Source organism: Nothoprocta perdicaria, unplaced genomic scaffold (genome assembly GCF_003342845.1).
Source record: "Nothoprocta perdicaria isolate Ctin4 unplaced genomic scaffold, notPer1 scaffold_120, whole genome shotgun sequence".
In the NCBI taxonomy this organism is placed as follows: Eukaryota; Metazoa; Chordata; class Aves; order Tinamiformes; family Tinamidae; genus Nothoprocta; species Nothoprocta perdicaria.
Window position 1 is genome coordinate 2,104,348 of NW_020454317.1, and position 20,613 is coordinate 2,124,960.

General features: G+C 38.8%; 1 protein-coding gene across 1 annotated transcript in view; it reads left to right on the forward strand.

Annotated features, from left to right (window-relative positions):
* Positions 1–20,613, forward strand: part of SPAG17 (sperm associated antigen 17) — a 97,198-nt gene that overhangs the window by 57,234 nt on the left and 19,351 nt on the right. The window contains 11 exon segments of the mRNA XM_026054285.1: positions 1,295–1,506; positions 5,802–5,922; positions 9,316–9,695; positions 10,688–10,817; positions 12,369–12,589; positions 12,868–13,012; positions 14,824–14,978; positions 15,398–15,583; positions 17,463–17,590; positions 17,835–17,965; positions 20,470–20,597. Of these exon segments, the coding sequence (XP_025910070.1) occupies positions 1,295–1,506; positions 5,802–5,922; positions 9,316–9,695; positions 10,688–10,817; positions 12,369–12,589; positions 12,868–13,012; positions 14,824–14,978; positions 15,398–15,583; positions 17,463–17,590; positions 17,835–17,965; positions 20,470–20,597 (1,937 nt within the window).

The following is a 20,613-nucleotide window of genomic DNA, read 5'->3' on the forward strand; positions in this document are numbered from 1 at the left end:
CGCTCACATGCCATCCATTCCTTATGGAGAACCATGTAACATGCAGTCCACATGACTTCTGTATTTTCTTACCTGAAGAGATAATTTATGTAACAAACTTTCAGGAAACAGTGGACATGGATTCAACGCTGCCTCTTCTCTTGTTCAGCCAAAGGTTTATAAATATTTGCTCTGAATTATGGAAGATGCTGTGATCTCATGCTAGACTAGTTCTATAATCATGCTTCTCTATGCATTTCCTTCCTTTATCTGAATGTGGTTTTGCTTATAATTTGTCAATGAGTTTGGGGGAGGGTTTTGGGGTTTTTTTGCCTGAGATTAATATTCACATTAGAAAACATTGTTCAGTGGAAGAAACATAACAAAAATGGCTTTTTGAAAGTCTTCCTAAAAACATTCTAGTGAAGAACTGTCTTTTTGGTAAGCTTCATACTTTTAGGAACCACTAAGCAAGTCAAGCCGTTTATTTAAATTAAAAAGATATTCAGAAGCTGGTTTCTGAGATCCTCACGTGTTGCACACTGGTATTTTCAGGTTATAATCTATATGGTTCAGATATGGAAAATAAGTTGCTCCATCTCAGGTAAAGTTTTCCAAAACAAACAAGAATGCAATTGTTTGAATTGTCTGGATGAGAAAGAAGTTGTTATTTCATGAGTTTGTAGGTGTGGGACTTAAGATAACTTCAAGCAAGAAAAGATGTATCAAAAAAAAGAAAGCATTAGGGTTGTAGAGCTGACTTGGCTTTTCTGAATAAATAACAAAACTAAACTGATTTATAGAAAATTTTAATTTGATTAATTCTATTTCAGTATAGAATTTTGGAAGGCAACATGACTAATTTCCTGCCTAATTCCTGCACTTAAAAACTGGGAGAGGCTCAGCAAGACTGATCAGAAGATTTCTGATGAAGTAGTCTTCTAACAAAGTAACTTGCATTATAGATAAATGGAACTATGTAGCTGAAAACTACTAGTGTCCTTACACTTAAAGTATCTCCAGTTACATAAGCATTCTGGAGGTAAATCAAACAAGAAAGTTATTTTCTATTTTTGAAAGACATATGATGAGCTAAAGGAAACAACCATTTTAAGAGACCCTTTCATTGATGAGTAGTCCATGTAAGGAAAGATTTTCCAAATAATTTCATGTACTCAGTTCCTATATCTGATGCCATTGATTTTATTATTGCTAATATAAAACATAGTGTATACAATTTTTGTCACAAACAGAATGGAGCCATCTATATATATGACACTTTGTTGTTTTAAAGATATTTTTTTCCATTCCCTAGAAGATGAAACAGATCCTGACTTAGCAACAATTCTGAACATTCCTTCTGTTCATACTCCGACTGTTGTTTCTCCTTCTGCTACTTCAACTTCAGCAAAAAGTCATAAGTCTGTCAAGCAGAAAGCAGGAAAATCCCTGCCATCTACAAAAGGGAGCCATAGTAAAATAAGCCCTCCACAACCGGAAGACCTTGTAAAGCACGAAGAAGGAAAGGTGAGTACAGACATTATCCAATGAATGCAGAAATTAGTTAAACAATCAAACAATGCCAATATATAAAGTTAGATGGCAAAAACTTGTTCTTCTGAGAGCTTTGAGCCGTGCCTTTCAAATGCCTAACAGCACATGTCAGTTCTAAAGGAATGTTTGAATGTTTCTATTTGTTCACAGATATACATGTTGGCAGTTGTTAATGAAGCTAGTCTTTAATGTTCCATAATGGAAACATATGTGTCTTCTGTAGTCCAGAAGTGTCTGGACTGCGGACACAGTGTTTGTGTCCCTTTTGTATTTACAATCACATGTGTCTCGTTACTAATATCTCACTAAACTTCTCTGGAAATTCACTTTTAGTTTAATTAAGAAGGAGAACTTATCCATGCTTTCCAGAACCTATGTTCGAATGTCTTTACTCAACCAGTAATTTAATGAAAACAATTTGATTCTTTGCAGCTGGAGACAAGCCAGGGATCCACTGAGTCAGTTGCTTTTGCCTGTGGCTTAAGTATCTCTGTGGCAGGATAGACATTCAGAAAGTGTTAACATTCAAAAGCAGATTCTGAATTTCTGGTACAGGACAATTATCACGGAGTAATACAGGATTTACAGGAGTTTGTGAAACAGAAATGACTTTTCTTATTCAGCAGTTATCTTAAACTTCTTGCACAGGTCTCTATAACATTTTTTATCTTTAAAATATGTGAATGGGGAAGGACATATCAGTTCAGAAATAGGTCACGGTTCCTCTTTGCAAGGCAACTAACCTAAATCATTTCATTTCATTAGCTAACTATTGGCAGAATAATTAAGAAAACCACAAGAAGTTTGCCTGGCCCAGTGATCTTACAGACCAGTCAGAGTACTGCTTACATTAAAAGTTCTTAAAGAACTGCGTGAAGAAATTTTTGCAGGAAAGTAAATTAAACTGTTCTCTTTTCTATTCTGACACTCTTTTGACACTCTGAACAACACTTTTTCCTAACTATGTCTTGAAAAACTGATCTTTGTCTATTATGATTGCTTTTTCTGCATCTCTCAAAATCACTCTTATTATGACCTCACCAGTGTTTTATCAGATATCTTCTGAGCTCCCTTCACAAGTGAATAGCTGGCTGAGTATCACACAGAATCACAGAATGGTTAAGGTTGGAAGGGACCTCTACAGATATCTAGTCTAACACCCCTGCTCAAGCAGGCACACCTACAGCACGTGGCTCAGGGTGGCCTCCAGGCAGGAGAAGTAAACTCCACAACCCACCCTGGGCAGCCTGTTCCAGTACGCAGGTAACAACCTTCACAGTAAAGAAGTTCTTCCTCACATGCAGATGAACTTCCTGTGTTTCAACTTATACCCATTGCCCCTTGTCCTATCACTGGCCACCACTGAGAAGAGTTTGGCCCCTTCCTCCCTACATTCTCCCCTCAGGTATTTGTACATGTTGATAAGATCCCCTCTCCATCTTCTCTTAGGCCAAACAGGCCAAACTCACTCAGTCTTTCCTCATATGAGAGATGCTCCAGTCCCTTAATCACCTTGGTTGCTTTCCACTGGACCCTCTCTAGAAGCTCCACATCCCTCTTATACTAGGGAGCCCAGAACTTCACACAATACTCCGCTAGACCTCATCATCCTGTTAACAAACTTGGGCTGAGCAATACAAAGGGATGGAATGTCAATATGGAAATAAATGGTTAAATGCCAGACAGTTGTTTCCAGTACATAGCAACTAAGTAATTAGAAAGGCAAGAATGAGAATTGCTGGTACTGAGAATTGTAAGAATGGCTATGGAAGATTCTCTAGATACAAAGTAACTATGCTGCTTCTATGGTACATATTAGATGAATTAATGCTTTGGCTCTTAATTCAACATGGATTTGATCCATGCTGCAAACAGTCCTTCTGATCTAATTTCAACAAGTTTACCTAGGTGTTTAAAAAACTTGAGGACAGAAAGTGATGTAGAGCTTTGCCAAATAACACTGAGCACAACGTACAGAGGTTGTATAGTACAAACAAAACCATTAACCAAAAAGTTCCTCCTCTTCTTCCAAAAGATTTTTTGCTCTTTGATTTAGAATGTCTTGAGTCCGTAGCTTTTGTTATTTTAATAAAAGTTCCGAGCGATAGAGAGTATCCTTATCAGTGCAGAGGGCACAAGACTGAGAGTCTGCCCTGTGGAGGGCAGGATTAGAATTCAAAATGATCTTGACAAATTAATAGAGAAATGGTCTGGCAAAAAGAATGCAACTCCATAAGAGTATTAGGTTCTACAATTACATGTTAATAATTGATAGATATAGAGTGGGTAACAGTTCTGTCATTAAGAGTTCAACATTGTAAATGAACCACATGCTACACATAAGTCAACAATGCCATCTTGCTGTGAAAAGGGCAAACACCATCTTGAGATGAATAAATAGGAGTATAGCCTGGAAAATACATGAAGTAATTCTTCCATTCAGGGATAATAAGGTCTCAGGTGTAGTATTTATGTGTGTATGTAGTGTTCAGTTATAGATACTGCACTGTGAGAAAATATAAGCCCTATTTTTGAAGAGTTTAGAGGAGAGCCTCAATAAAGATCAGAGGTCTAGAAAGCTTGACCAGTGAGGAGAGATTGAAATACTTAGTTTTTGTTCATTTGATCTGGAAACATCAAATCTGCAGATTGGGAGATGAGACAACCTGATTCAAAGTTAAAGGAACATCATCATCTCTTATGCTTGCCCATAGAATCAGAAGAAATAAGCAAATCTTCTGTGAGAAAGATTTGGTGTAATGAATAGGAAAATCTTGCTAATGTTAGGCAAGGTAAGGTACTGAAATAGCTTGCCTAGGAAAGTTAAGAAACCTCCAGCAGTGGAGACCTTCAGAAGAGGTTAAATTAACAGTTTTCACTACCGATAGATGTGTAAATCATTTTTTACCATTAAGCAGGAAGAAGCATTTGGCGTTTGCTGAAGTTTCCTTTTACCGTTTTCTGTGTCTTTTCCCCCATGATTCTGTGACTGTGATACTAGGACACTGAGGATATCCTTAGTTAGACAGTAATACAGCATAAAATAACCATGGAATATTAAGTATCTATGATGCAGAAAAACAGATCTGGCAAACCATCTGCATTTTTTTCCTAGGAGAATCCTGCAGAATTTTTGTAATACTAACTAGTCCCCTCAGCATGCACTGAGAGTCCGTCTTTAAACATTGCAGCAGATTTCAAAGGATCATTCTGCTATTCTTAGAAATCAAGAATACAGAATAATACCAAGGCTAGTTCTCTCTGCTACATCCCGCTGCAATCCGAAATTGATTGTTTTCCTCTTATAGGATTAGATTTCAAAATGAGGAAAGATTGACATCAAAGGGTCCATTGTTGTATTCCTGTCAAATGGTGCAGGCTCCTCAAACATTCCTTAGGTCATCCTCATCTTTTCTGGTCATCAAGACTACTTTCACCTTATTATGACTACCAAGGATTCCTTCATGTCCACTCCTCAAGTCAATGATGTATTTAAAGCAGGCTGGAAGAATTGCTCTACTTATCCTGTGTGCTGTTTTAATGACTGGACATAAAATAGCTGATACAAATTCTAAAACTATTTCACTCTCTTCTACTTCATATTTTCCATTTACTATCATTTTTCGTGCACAAAATAGCATAACGACTCAGCAAAATGGAAAACACTTGTGTTGCCGACGGGGGTCGGCAAGCCTTGTTCGCTAGCTGGACTGACCTGGGGTTGTCCTCACCCCAGGGCCCTAGAGCACAGATACCAGTATGGGGGGTGCGGCAAAATGGCCTTTATTGTGCAGTTCAGTCTGCCTATATACTCCAGCTGAATGCGGAGACTCACCTACTGCCCAATCGGGAGACTAATTTCAACTTTTCGCCTTGTATGGCATGGGGTTATCAGTAAACTGCATAAATTAATTACGCACCTAACTCCCGTGACATTGCGAGATCTTCCGAGTGCCCTATGCTATACTATATCATCTACTTTCGCTAATCTCTCTACCTTATTAGGCCCTAAAAACACAAAAACTCCTACACACTTGGGAAGTTTTTATTTGCTATTTGTTTTCCCAAGAGCAATGACATGAGTAAGATACCACAATCTTAGAAAATAAGCTAATTTTTCCACTTCAGAATCCATAAGCTCTCAAATTGGTTAAAATAAGTGGTGGAAAACACCTTTTTGAAATGTTTCAGTGCAATTGAAATTTGCAGCCTGTTTTTTGAATTCTTTTAAAATGTAGAATAAAACTAACTTACATTTCATTCTGTAGGTGCAAATGGAAGAACGAGCTCCCCAAATGCAAGCGATGTCAAATTCTCTTGCTTTCCGAAGTTTAAATGTCTCCTGTCCCAATGGCCTCGTATTAATTTTCCTTGGTGAAAGCTTTGAAGGTTAGTTTTCTGAGCCACTATAGAATCAGGAGTTCTTAAAGAAGTTAAAATTGCAGCAGATGAAAGAGATTTTTTCCTTGATGAGTTTATGTGTAACAAAGTTAAGTTCTTTAATATTTTAGACTGTTAATTCTGTCGTAGTGTCTATTTGATAGTAATCTCAGTATAAACAAACAGTATGTTTTAATGCAACAGTGTAAAATCTGTGATTTCAAGTAGTTGAACATAATAGGCTGGAAGATAAGGAAGCAGTAATCCTGCAAAGAACATGTAAGTAATAGTCAGTGCAATATGCATACATACTGCAATACTTACGAAAGTTATCTAGTTCAATTTGTAAATGTATATACAAAAGGACCTTAGGTGACAATAGGAGGGTTGTTATGTTATCTGCATTTGCACCATCTTTGGAATAGTATATCACAGAGTTATGGGTCTGGACAGGCTGGATCGATGGGTTGAGACCAACCTTATGAGGTTCAACAAGGCCAAGTGCCAGGTCCTGCACTTTGGACACAACAACACCATGCAGCACAACAGACTTGGAACAGAATGGTTGGAGAGCTGCTTGGCAGAAAAAGCATCTGGAGGAGTTGGCTGATAGCCGACAGCCAACTAAATGTAAGTCAGCAGTGTTCCTAGGTGGCCAGCAGTCTGGTCAGGTGGCCAACAGTCTCCTGTTTTGTATCAGGAGCAGTGTAGCGAACTGTGTAGTATCAGGAATAGTGTATCGGGAACAGTGTAGCCAGCACTAGCAAAGTGATCTGTACTTGATGCTGTACTTGATGCTGGTGAGGTCACACCTCGAATACTGTGTTCAGTTTTGAGCCCTTCACTAAAAGAAAGATGTGGAGACACTTGAGTGTGTCCAAGGATGGGCAAGGAAGCCAATGAAAGAGCTAGAGCACAGATCATATAAGGAGCAGATGAGTGATCTGGAATTATTTAGTCTGGAGAAGAGGATGCTCAAGGAAGATGTCATCATCCTCTACAGCTACCAGAAAGGAGTTTTTAGTGAGTGAGGCTGGGGTGGGTCTCCAAAATACCTACCAAAAATAGGACAAGAGGAGATGGCCTTAGGTTGTACCAGGAGAGGTTCAGGTTAGGTACTAGGACACCACAGAAAGCATTTGAAGCATTGGAACAGGATTCCCAGGAAAGAGGTGGAGTCACTATCCCTGGCAGTGTTCAAGAAAAGTGTAGATGAGGCACTTAGAAACATGTTTTAACATATACAATGTTGAGGAGCTTATGGTTGACTCAATGGTCTTTTCCAACTATAATGATTCTATGATTAAACCAACCTTAACAGAATGGTTGAGGTTGGAAGGGACCTCAATAGATTATCTAGTCCAAAACCCCAGCTCAAGAAGAGACCCCTACAGCACATGGCACTGGAATCAATCCAGGCAGATTTTGAAGAAGGAGGCTCTACAACCTGTCTAGGCAGCCTGTTCCAGTGCTCTGTCACCCTAACAGTAAAGAAGTTCTTTCTCGTATGTGGGTGAAATTTCCTGTGTTGCAATTTGTTCTCATTACCTCTTGTTCTGTTGCCAGCCATCACCAGAAATGTTTGGCTCCATCTTCTTTAACATCCTCCCTTCAGGTATTTGTACATGTTGATAAGATCCCCTCTCATTCTTCTCTAGCCTAATCAGGCCTCTCAATCTTCTCTAGCCTAATGTAGCCTAATGAGGCCTTTCCTCATAAGATAGATGCTCTAGTCCTTTAATCATCTTCGTAGCTCTACACTAGACCCTCTCTAGAAGTTCCACGTCCCTCTTGTCCTGGGGAGCCGAGAACTGCACCCAGTACTCCAGGTGCGGCCTCACCAGAGCTGAGAAGAAAGGCGTAATCCCCTCCCTCGACCTGCTGGTCACACTGCTCCTGATGCAGGCCAGTTTCTCATTGGTCTTATTGGCTACAAGAGTGCATTGTTGGCTTGTAGTTAACTTGATGTCAGCCAGAACTCCCAAATCCCTCTCTGCAGAGCTGCTCTCCAGCACGTCAACTCCTAATCTGTACTGGTGCTTGGGGTTATTCCTCCTCAGGTGCACGACCCTGCATTTGTCTTTGTTGAACCTCACGAAGTTCCTCTCTGGCTAACTCTCCTACCTGTCTAGGTCCCTCTGAATGGCAGCACAGCCCTCTGGAGTGTGAGCCACTCCACTCAGCTTGGTATCATCTGCAAACTTGTTCAGGGTGCACTCTGTCCCCTCAGCCAAGTCATTGATGAAGAAGTTGAACAGCACTGGACCCAGCAGTGACCCTTGGAGGACACCAGTGGCCACATGCCTCCAATTAGACTCAGCACATGAGTTCTGTCATCCAGGCTGTTCTTAATCTGCCCCTGTGAGCTTCCCTATCAGGATGTTATAGGAGACAGCATTGAAAGCCTTGCTGAAGTCAAGGTAAACAAAATCCACTGCTCTCCCCTCATCCATCCAGCCAGTCATCCCATCAAACAAGGCTATCAGGTTGATTAAATATGACTTCCCCTTGGTGAACCCATGTTGACTACTCCTGAGCACTTTCTTTTCTTTCATATGCCTGGAGATAGCCTGCAGGATGAGCTGCTCCATCACCTTTCCAAGGATGGAGGTGAGGCTGAACAACATATAGTTTCCTGGGTCCTCCTTATTCACCTTTTTGAAGACTTGAGTGATGTTGGCTTTCTTCCAGTCCTCCTGTACCTCTCCTGTTTTCTGTGACCTCTTGAAGGTGAAAGGAAGTGACTGAGCCTGCCAATTCCCTCAACACCCATGACTGCATCCCATCAGGGCCCATAGATCTGTTCATGTCTAGTTTGTATAAATAATCTCTAAGCCAATCCTCTTCAGCCAGGGGAAAATCTTTCACTTTCCAGATTTTCTCCTTTTTAAAAAAAAGTTGAAATATTTTTAAGTTGAAATACTGAGTAGCTGAGGGGAACAGAGCAGTTATGGATGTGTACATATAGTCTCTTGGCACAATTACATATTATACTTATTAGTACCCTTCACACACTGCTGTAAACAAATTCTTTATTTAGATCAGATAAAATATATACTTCAGTTTCTGTACAGTTTCAAACTTGGTGGAACTCAGTAACTTTTTCACCATTACAGACAGCTAAGAAATTTCTCTCACCTACTTTTTACCTTTTAAAATTTCGGCATTTGTATTAAGTCGTGTTCACGTTCCCTTATTTTCATTTGGGAAAGAAAGGCAACTCCACAGGAGAATGCAGCGTATCTGAGTAGATGTTTGCTTTGAATTGTCCTCTGAGAATGTCCCTTAATGAATGGATTAAAGAATCTCTCTGCCTAAAAAGTGAATATCTTCTATAGACACTTAGAATTGTTGAATGAATGCCTGCTACATAGTAGTTAGTCATTCAAAATTTATTTTCAGATTTAAAAGAGGTGGTAAACGAAAGTGAGACCAAAGTCAATGAAGTGAAGGAAGAGGAATCTGAGGTTGGTGAGACTGAAGCATATGAAGTCATGGAAGAGGAGATTGAGAAAGATAAGGCCAATGCAAATGAAACCAAGGAAGAGGAACTCATGGACAGTGCAATGAAGGAACATGATATTACAGAAGGTGAAATGCAGCAAGAAGACACTCAAAGAAAAGAGACCAAGAAGCCTACTCTGGAAATTCTGGTTAGACAGAGTTATCCCCAAAAGATAAAACACTCTCATCTATATACAACAGAGATAAAGCAAGAGGTGTCAAGAGTCATCACCAGTCAAGGAACTGTTGTAAAGTACATGACAGATGGATCTACCCAGGTATGCTTAGAGGAATTCATTGGAAGCAGCTTGCATGTGATTACCCTTGAACTTCTGTTTGCCAAATGAGACAGGAAAGAGTCTAATTCGTAGATGTAGGAGTTAAATAACCTCTGAGCTCTGCAGCAGTATGAAGACTAAAATGTCTTTGTTCACTGTCAGAACTTAAGGCACTTGTGGAACTTTAATGATGAAAGTTTTAGGCCTCTGTAAATTTTGAGCAACTTTTGGATAAAGAAATACCTGAGTGTTTTTGAGAGATGTATTTCTGGACTTAAACATCTCAGGCATGAATTAGTTGGGGATTAATTGTGCATTGCATATTCTTGACAAAAGCATCCATATATTTTTTTTCCGTAACTTAAATAGTCATACAAGATCCAGAAATGACCTGAATGATTTTTAAGTCTTATTGACACAATTAGGCATTCTAAATTTTCCTCAAAAGGACTCCCCAGTGCCTTCTTTTTTTCATGTATTTTAGGCTGCCCAGGTTTCTGGCACGTTTTAGTTGCTATAGTCTAGATACCATCACTGCAGATAATGTAATGTGCCATTGCATTGTGCCATCCTCCTTCCAACATCTATATTCAGTATTTGCAAGTTAATTTAGTGATGTAGTGATGTAGGGTATTTTAGGCCTTTCCTAACACACAAACACACAAAAACACTGAGATCATCAGTGTCATCAACCTTTGACTAATTATTTAGAACAGTCACAACTGTTTTCTTTTATGCCTGTTTATTGCTAATTAGCTATAATGCTAATGCTAAGTTGCATTAGAATCTCTAATGATTATATGTTAACTGCAGCATTTCCTCTCTTTTTGTGAGAGCTTCTGTATTTTCTTGTATTGATTCTGAGATTCTCCTATTTCTTCTATCATCCACAGTATTCAAGTTTGTACTGTCATTGCTCTTCACTCTTTTGAAATATTCAGTTATTATTTGAAATAATTTTAGCCCTCTAGCATGTCTTTGGTTTTCCATAGATTCTGTTTGCTGATGGCACAGTGTGTACGAGTCCTGATTCTGGCCCAGTCACACCACGACCTGGAATTCCAGATAACACTCAATCATTATCAGAAACAGAGCCTTTGCCTGAGACTAGCACTAAAAAAGGTAACATTTCCAGAACTTCAGGCAGATTTTAAATTAGCAAGGTCTAATGATATTTAATAAGGGACATTTTTTTGAAGTCTGAAAATTTTGCCGGTATGAAAATGCAATTTTCTCTGCTTAACTACTGTACATTCCTAATTCATCACCTTCATAGCAAGTCATTTCTCTTATATTCAGTTCTCCTCACACAGGCAGAGACTCTCAGGAATAAGAGAGTGTTTGGAAAGTACATCATTAGCAGAATGAATCAACACAAAATATTTTAAAAGAAATCCTTGTACCTGCAGGAGTGTGAAATCCTTTTTTATATGTTGCACAGTTTTTACTCTTGGTATTGAGAAAAGCCCCTCTCTACAAGTTGAGTATATCACAGAAAACTTGCTATATTTTATTTCACAGTATGTATTCCTAAACATGGGTCTGTGGTCTGTCCCAGTATACCGATTCTTATGTTTTTACATATTTTGACAGAGCAAGTACCAAGACTTCATACCTCAGAATGTATAATTACATTGGATTTACTTCAGAAGTGTATGAACAAAAATTACTACTAAATAGAAAAATCTCCCAGAAAGAGACTTCTGACTCATGGAGTCCAGTCCCCTGTTCTTACAACATTACCCAAGACATCTGGAGGGATATATGAGAACTTCTCTAAGAAACCTTGTTTTGATTTTCCATCTCCATATCTGTAACAAGTTTATGTCCTTTATTCCTTATCCTTTATTAACAGTCACTTCCCAAAACCTTTCCCCTCCTATGCTTAACCTTGATGAATTTGTGAATTAGTGAATGGTCCTATCTCCTTTTTGCCCTTTTTTTTGGAGGGAGAGGTGGTGTTAAGATATACATACTATAACCCTTTGGACTACAGTCTGGATTATAATTTACTGTCCTGTATCTACACTTAGTCCATTTCCTTTCCTTGGATATGCGTGACCAAAATTCTCTAAGAGAATTCTCTAACAAGATCATTCAGAGTAAAATCACTGTCTTTCGTCTTCTGGCTCACGATAGGATTATGAGCCTTTCTTGTCTTTTTTTTTCATAATAATAACTTGTAGTCATCCTGTATTTCAGTATTTGACTAGTGCTTCCAGGTCTTTCTTCTCTTCTGCTGTTGCAAACTGTCTGAAGCGGGAACTATTTTTCTTAGTACTCACTGCATTAAATCTAATTCTACAAGTTTTTATCCAATTCCATTTATTTTAATTCTCAGGCTTATTCATGGGATGGTTTTTTACTTTTTTTCTTGTAAGCCATTCACATTCTCTTCTGCTCTTCTGCATTGATGATGCCTTCCAATATCATGTCATAATCAGATTTCATTTATATAATGTTTACTTATTCTGCCATGGTCATTCATGAATCAAATAATACTGGTCCAAGGACACATCTTTGAGTAACAGCTCTTAGAGCTTCCCTATAACCTGATAAATAGTTCAACACTGCCAAAGCCAACACTTGCAGAAACTTTTCAGTTTACTAATTTTTGTCTTTTGCCTTGGAGTCCAATACACAAATCTGACACAGAAATTCTTGTTTCTGCAGGAAAGGGCATCCAAAAAAACAGTCTATCACACTCAAACAAGGATGAGTTGTTTGAAAATGCTCTTCAGTGTCTGATCAATACTGAGCAACCAAAGGAGAATAAGTCAGGAACCTGGATAACAACCACTCCTTCAGGCTTTCAAGTGGGCACGGAGGGAGCAAAGCGAGTGGATCTAGAGCCACTCTTAATCTATCAGGCAACTGACCCAGCTGATGGAACGGTACTACAATTTTTCTATTATAATAGTACTTCCTGTAAGCTAAGAGAGATGGCTGCTATTGTAAGCATTATAGAACTTGTTCATTGAACACAGGCTGTGTTATCGTACATTTAAAAATGCAAAAGCTTTAGCTGCAGAAGAAAATGTGAATCTTCAGTCTTTCAAACTGATAAAGTTGTAATGGTTTAGATTCAGAATTTCACTAGATAATGTCTTGTGTTGATGCTGTTACAGATATCCCAGTACTAATATAGATCAGTATTCCTTTATTGTATCAGATTATGACTGTACGAGACGATGCAGTGATAATCGTTGAAAAGTTGGATGGCAGCAGAATTGTTGATCATGCGGATGGTACTAGAATCACCACTTTTTATCAAGATTGTGAAGAACTTTTTACACCTCAGGATAATAAAGACACAGGTAAAACTGAAAGGGGACCATCTCTCTGCTATATCTTATGAAGCAGGAAGTTGTCAAAGTAGTATTAAAATGCATATACTGATATTGGAGGTAACAAATCCAATAATGCAAACTGGGTGTGTTTTCTCTGTTTACTCATTTTTCCATCAGCATTCATTGCAAAAATTCAGCTGTAGCCAGCAAGTAAATTTCCTTCTTTCCACATGTACATTTACATGACCCTTTTTCACCATAAGACTGTGGTGTGTCCTGGGAGTTCTTAAATGTTCACTGTCCTCTCTCCATTTTCCCTGACACCAGTAAGTAAACTGCATTGATTCTTACTGAACAAGTGTATGAGGACAGGGCATCCTCATATTTTCAGGGAGTATGTAGACTCTCCATCCTTGAGGATACTCAAAATGTGATTGGATATGACTCTGGACAATACCAATCCTAGAGAGGTGAAGTGCCAGGGCCTGAACGACAGGCCTGAGTCGGGATAGACTTACAGATGAATACGGCACAGCCCTTGTAGAAGTACACAAATGCGCCTATAAAACTGTTTATGCAAGCTGCACATAGCCTTCCTAAACTGTAGCTCTTGTAGGCTCTTGTGCAAGTATTTTTGTTCTTGATAGGAACCCTCCCACCCAAGGCCTGGACTCTGGCCACGTCCTGGTTCCAGATGATAGGGAAAGTATGCCATATCAGATGTTAGCGCTCACAGAGAAAATGCAAGTTATCATGATTTGCTGAATTGGCTCTATAAAAGCTGGACCCTCTTCCTGCAACTTTGGAGACCTCACTTACGAGTGCACGCACCGCATAAGACCTCCCAGTTGCCAGGAAGGCTCTCCAAATCCTCACTGCAACCAGGGCTCCCCAATGATTGCAGATCTGGATGATGGTAATGTATTTAGGCAATTGGTGATGTATCTTTTTCTTAATCACTATTCTCTCATATACTAATGGCTAGGTGCATTACCTTGCTTATTTTGTCTGTTGCTAAAACTGAGCGCTTAGTAAGTGCTTAGTAATAGTTTTGTTAAATGTATCGTTCTTTATTGCCTTTAATATTAATAGTGAAATAAGACCATTCTTTCCATTGGTGTCTGGTTCTTTCCCTCACCACCCGCCACAATCAGTTGGCAAAAGAGAGGTGATACTTACATTTCCTTGAAACAATTGAAGCTATCAACAATTTGTGTTTCTGATGACTGTTAGTATATTCTGTATACTTGGTTTATTTGCTGAATGAGTTCTATCTTCTGTAACTTAACATGGACTGTAGATTTACTAGGTGGACAGTAAATATCAGGCCTGTTGTGTTCAAATGCACTAGGAAGTTTTGGTTGTGTGGGAAAAAAGAAATATTCTAGTAGATAGGAATATTTCCCTGTGAGATCTTAAAAATCAAAACAACAGCCTTTAAATGATCTCATCATTCAACAGAAAACCAATAGCCGGATTAGCATATCATTTGATGTGTTTTTCATGGCTTGTGCTGCTGAATAGGAATTCTTTCATATTCTATAGCTTAAATCATAGACATAAGGAATTTCAGTGGTCCAGCTTGTATGCCATGTATATCCAAGTCATTTGGATTGTTGGATTTGCCTTTATTAAGTGCACAGTCCAAAAATGTGAATATTGCGTATTACTTATATAACATAACACTATGTGAAAAAAAGAGATTTTATGAAGAAAAGTTTATCAGGATCTTATACTGAGGAGATAAAGGCTCAGCCTTATGAGACAACTCAAATTGAATCTTAAGACTTTTTCATGGTTCACATACTCCTGTCCAGTTGCTCTGTACTGTTTCTTAGATGAATGTCCACAAGCCATCACAAGAAAGGTGAAATGTATGCGAGTGGAGAATCCTGCGTTTGCAACTGTTATAACAAATTGCGAGGACAGTACCTGTTGTACCATCTTTGGAGATGGGACATCTATTATAGCAAAGCCACAGGGAACATATCAGGTGGGAATTAGTTTGTAACAGTTTAATTAATCTTTATGTTCCAAATAGCATGTCTTCACCGTCAGCTTCTCTCACCTTGACTATTTTAGCTTCCTCCCTGTAGCCTTCCCAGTTCCTTTGACTCCATTTCTTTTATAGTCTGACAATGCCCTCAGACTGCCAATACACTCACAACTATATAGTTTCTCTTTTATTTAAATATAAATCTTAAATTGTCTTAAGTTACAAAAATTTCATCTGCCTATTTCCTGGACCTCATCTTCCTTCTTTCTCTCCCTGCAAACCAGATGATCAAGCTTTCCTCTTGATTTGTATCTATTCTTCATTGTCATGCTACTAAACTGATCATCTCATTAGTTTCATCTAAACTGATGATTTCACCATTAAAGACTGAACCTACTCCTTTCTTAATTTGACAGGTTTTACCCATGAGGGTAGGCTCCCTTTTCATTGATGAAGATTGTTCAGCAGTTTATACCCATGAAGTTTGTAATAATAATAAATTCATCAGCAAGCAAGAGGGGAAGCAATCAGGGAGATATGTTATGAAACACACTTCTAGCATCATATGTGAGGTGATGGATCCCGAAGGAAATCTTTTCAAGGTAAAATACATCGAAGGAAACAAGTTTTTGCAGGTTGTGCAATATTGTCTCGTACACATCCTTCAAAGTCAGCTTGTATGCTTGTGGTTACTAATTCCTAAGGCAGTCTGGCTAACTAGAAGCAGCAGCTCCTGAACCAGCTCTCCGAAATGTTCTTGAGGGTCTCAAGATGGGTCTCAAGATTTCTTCTCTTTGTATTTCCTTTTGCTTTAGAGCAAAGCACACAGGTCTAGACTTTATGCAGTGTGAACACAGACTACACTGTGGTCTACATTTTATCTCGCCTCAAAAAAATTCTAGTCTGCCTGGTAGGACAACTACCATTATAAAAGCAATGATTCAATCTTTAAAAGCAGTAGTTGTGTAAAATGATAGCGACTCTTTCTCATCTAAAATAGATAATTTACATTAGACTAGTGCTTAGTTTTGAGTTCTAGAAAAATTCTCTAGAGGTCTTTGACTTGCATATTGTTTTCTAATTAAGGGTTATTATTTTTTTCATGCCTCAATAATGTTATCCTGTGTGTGGCATCAAGTAGCATTGTGATTCTAAATATGAAAACCTCAAAATATTATTTCTATTGTTCCAATTGTAATGATTGGCATTTTTTCCACATTCCTGTGAAATTGCACTAAGACTCTATTGAACATCTGCATTGTAATACACCTTTTTTTTTTAGCTGATCTAATTCTACAAATTAGGAGTGAAGTTTCTTAGCATCAATCATAGCACATCCTAATTTTTGCCAGGCAGTGCTTAGGGAAGGAAGAAGGAGCTTGAGGTGGCTGTTAGGTAGTTGAAGGTATTGTGGAAGAAGTGATCACAATGGATATTAGATGTAGAAAGAAAAAGAAGTATAATGCAATATTAGACATATTTACATGTATGTAAATGTGTATATATGCAAATTATGTGTCTATGCAAATTATATATGCAGTAATGCATACTAGACATATTCAACATAGTTGCTAGGTATGACATCCAGGTACAAGTTAGTATCTATTATTGCAGATAATTGGATAGGTTCATTCTTGGTCCAAATTACACGTGAGGCTAAAGCAAGATGGGTATGTTCTGAGCGTGTCAGATTCAGCTCACAAACTGTCCTTCGAATCACTCCAGTCCAAACAGTTTCTTCCATAGGACTCTGTCCTCCAACTGACAATATTAAGAAATTTAGACAACAATGCTCCTTGATAGGATTCTTTGTTATTTACTTTGTGTGTATATATTAATATGTAGTTAATAATCACATGATATATACAAGATGGAAAATAATATAGAAATTCAATTAGCAATATTGTGGGAGTACCTGGGACATTTTTTTAAAAATAAATGAACGCCTGAAGAGGGACTGCTATATAGATATATAGAGGTATCTAAATATCTATGTATACATATATATTTCTGGTTATATGTGTATGAATATATCTATGTACATGTAGCTACGTGTGCATATATATTGTACGTATTTATTTATATATGCATATATGTGCAGTCCGCAGAGTTCTATCAGTGCCTGTTTGTGTGTGCATTTACTTGGTCCAAAGAGTGAGTATATATTCCTGTAAGGTCATCTCTTAGTACTTGTATATGTTGAGGATGAAATTTAAACAAGTTTGGCTCTGTTTGACAACCAACAATCCTTGGGCATTTATTAAATATCAGCAATGTGATATATGTGATAGGACACGTCTTTCTAGAACCTTTGTTTTATCTTTTCTTTACATTACTTTTATGCGTGAGTGTTTAGCTGCTCAACTTGAAATATGTTTTTTCTATTTCTTTCAATGGACAATACCATATTACAGTTCAGAAACCAATTCCTATTTAAGTATATCATGCAATTCAAATACTTTTTTGTAATTTCTATTTTAGGTCATGGCAGATGGCACCACGTCTGTATTTGTTCCTAGCATTGACCTTGGTGACAAGGGAGACAGAAGTTCAGCGTTAGTACTGCCAGAAAATAATGAATCTATCACTTGCGATGAGCATGTTCCCAGGTAAAATCTCCCAGCTTCGCACATTTATATTCACTGTTTCTTTACGATGTTGTATTTGCATCTGCAGGAATGTGCAGATTTGCATATTCTTTATTCAGTACTCAGTATCTGCACACTTGATGTCCTCATCTTGAATTTCCATATTCTCATTATGTCCTCACAGCGCTTTTTCCTATTTGCCGTCTAGAAAACAGTGCAATTTGAAAGCCATTGTATTTGTCCAGATTTTTCTAACGGTTCTCAGGTTCTTCATTGTCTATGCTGATGGATCTGGGACTGAGCTTCTTAGGAGCAAGGATGTAGAGGAGCATCTTGCTGAGGCCTATAGTGATCCAGCTACTGCTGTCTTGCAAGACTCTGTGCAAGAATGTCCAGGTATAACAGTTTAATTTCTGTTCTGACAAAATAACCAAAAACACTGCATTGGTGGAATCAGAAGCCACTTTGGACAGGAAATTTGAAAATGTATTTCACCCATATGGGTAGACTTCCAAACTTCTGTCAGTGAAGAATAGGGAAGGTTGAGCTTATGAATACAAAATCTGGTAAACAGAGAAGTGCACATCTCTAGGAGTGGGATAAATGAACAGACAACTGGCATATCTTTATCTACTGTTAAACATAAAAACAAAAATAATTACCAAATACATAGATTCCCTTTGTATTTGCTGTCAAAAAACACTGAATGTTTCTCAGTCTTCATCTAATGATCTGGGAGTATTTATGAATGAAGACAGTGATACAGCAATGCAGAGAATTTGAACTGGCTGATTATCTTTGTGAAGCTATTTGGAAATGCTGTGTTCCATTGAATACAGTGTAGGGTAACACCTAAACAAATTAAACATATTTTTAAACATCGAGACAGAGAAACAGAAAGGGAGATCATGTAGAGAGATTTCTTTGAGCTGTAGGATACTAAAACAGTTTTCTCAAAATTTGTAATCATAAGCACAAGGAAGATCTTTCCCACCTACCATGCTCACAGGTTTTATATATTTTTAAATGCTGCTTCTTTTCATAACAATTTTAAGAAAGAAAAGATGTTGACATTTGTTGAAGTAGCACTCTATAGCCCCCCAAGGAAAATGATTCTCATGAAAGTATTCAAATCTCAGGTTAAAGAACAGTAGAAGAATAATAACAATTCCCACAGATTTTCATTGAACAGTTATTAGGATGTTTTTCCAGACTTCATAATTCACCTTCCTCAATATTGGCTCTATTTCCCTTGACAGCAAGGTTTTGTATCCCTGGGACAAAGCATCTCACTGGTGATATTAACTTCTAAATCCATACATATGGAGTGGGAAATAGAGGACAAAATGGACTTTGGGGTTGGAAAAAAATGTTTTGAGGTACATTAAAATAAATCATAGAATCATAGAATGCCGAAGGTTGGAAGGGACCTCAGAGGTCATCGAGTCCAACCTCCCTGCTCACGCAGGGTCACCTAGAGCACGTGGCACAGGGCTGCATCCAAGCGGGTTTTAAAGATCTCCAAAGAAGGAGACTCCACAACCTCTCTGGGCAGCCTGTTCCAGTGCTTTGTCACCCGCACAGTGAAGAAATGCTTCCTTAAGTTCCTGTGGAACTTCCGATGCTTCAGTTTGAAGCCATTTCCTCTAGTCCTATCCCTGTCCACCACTGAAAAGAGGCCGCCCCCCTCACTGCCTCCCTTGAGGTATTTATACACACTGATCAGGTCCCCCCTCAGCCTTCTCTTCTCCAGGCTGAACAGGCCCAGCTCTCTCAGCCTTTGCTCATAGGGCAGATGTTCCAGGCCCCTGATCATCCTGGTAGCCCTGCGCTGGACTCTCTCCAGCAGCTCCACATCCCTCTTGTACTGGGGAGCCCAGAACTGGACGCAGTACTCCAGATGTGGCCTCACCAGGGCTGAGTAGAGGGGGATGATCACTTCCCTCGACCTGCTGGAGACGCTCTTCTTAATGCACCCCAGGATCCCGTTGGCCTTCTTGGCCACCAGGGCACACTGCTGCCTCATGGTCAACTTGTCGTCCACCATGACACCCAGGTCCCTCTCTGCGGGACTGCTCTCCAGCAGGTCCACGCCTAATCTGTACTGGTGTCCAGGGTTATTCCTCCCCAAGTGCAGGACCCTGCACTTGCCCTTGTTGAACCTCATGAGGTTTCTCGCCGCCCAGTCCTCCAGTCTGTCCAGGTCCCTCTGGATGGCAGCACAGCCCTCAGGGCTATCAGCTACTCCACCCAGTTTGGTATCGTCGGCAAACTTGCTGAGGGAGCACTCCAGCCCTTCATCCAGGTCGTTAATGAATAAGTTGAACAGGACCGGACCGAGAACTGACCCCTGGGGGACACCACTAAGTACAGGCCTCCAGCTGGACTCCGCACCATTGACAACCACTCTCTGCACCCTGCCATTGAGCCAATTCCTAATCCTAAAATCAAAACAATAAAAGGAGATAATCATCTCAAATTCAGTCATCTGTTAATGAAATGTAAAATATAGTCAAGACCAATTCTTTTTCTGAATAGGAAGTACATCTTCCTGAAAGTAATACTCAGTAAATATGGGTTTATGGTCTGCCCTATGTGCTTTAGATATTATGCACTCTTTTCAACAGAGATGTTACCCAAGACTCCAAATAACAAATGCAATTTATTGTTGAACGTAGTCTGGGTAATCTGGTTGTCCTAATATTCTATAATTACCTCAGTGATATTATCTGTAGTATTATCTGTAGCCACCAGTATCACATTTGCATGTTGAGTTTATCACCTGATAGTAAGTTTCTTTACACTTAGATAAGCATTTGTTTTTTGGAAGTTTGAGACATATACACATCTTTTATTTATTTATTTAAATTGATTTTTAGCAAAATGTTTCTTTGAACCAGGTGTTTTAAATATTACTATCCTCCGTCCTTTGGTTGAAGCCTCTCCCTGGATAATGAATAAAAAACCAGAGAGTATTGTTCCTCCAAATCTCCAATCAAGAAACTGGGATAAGCTTTCTCCTTTTGAGGTATAATTACTTTAAA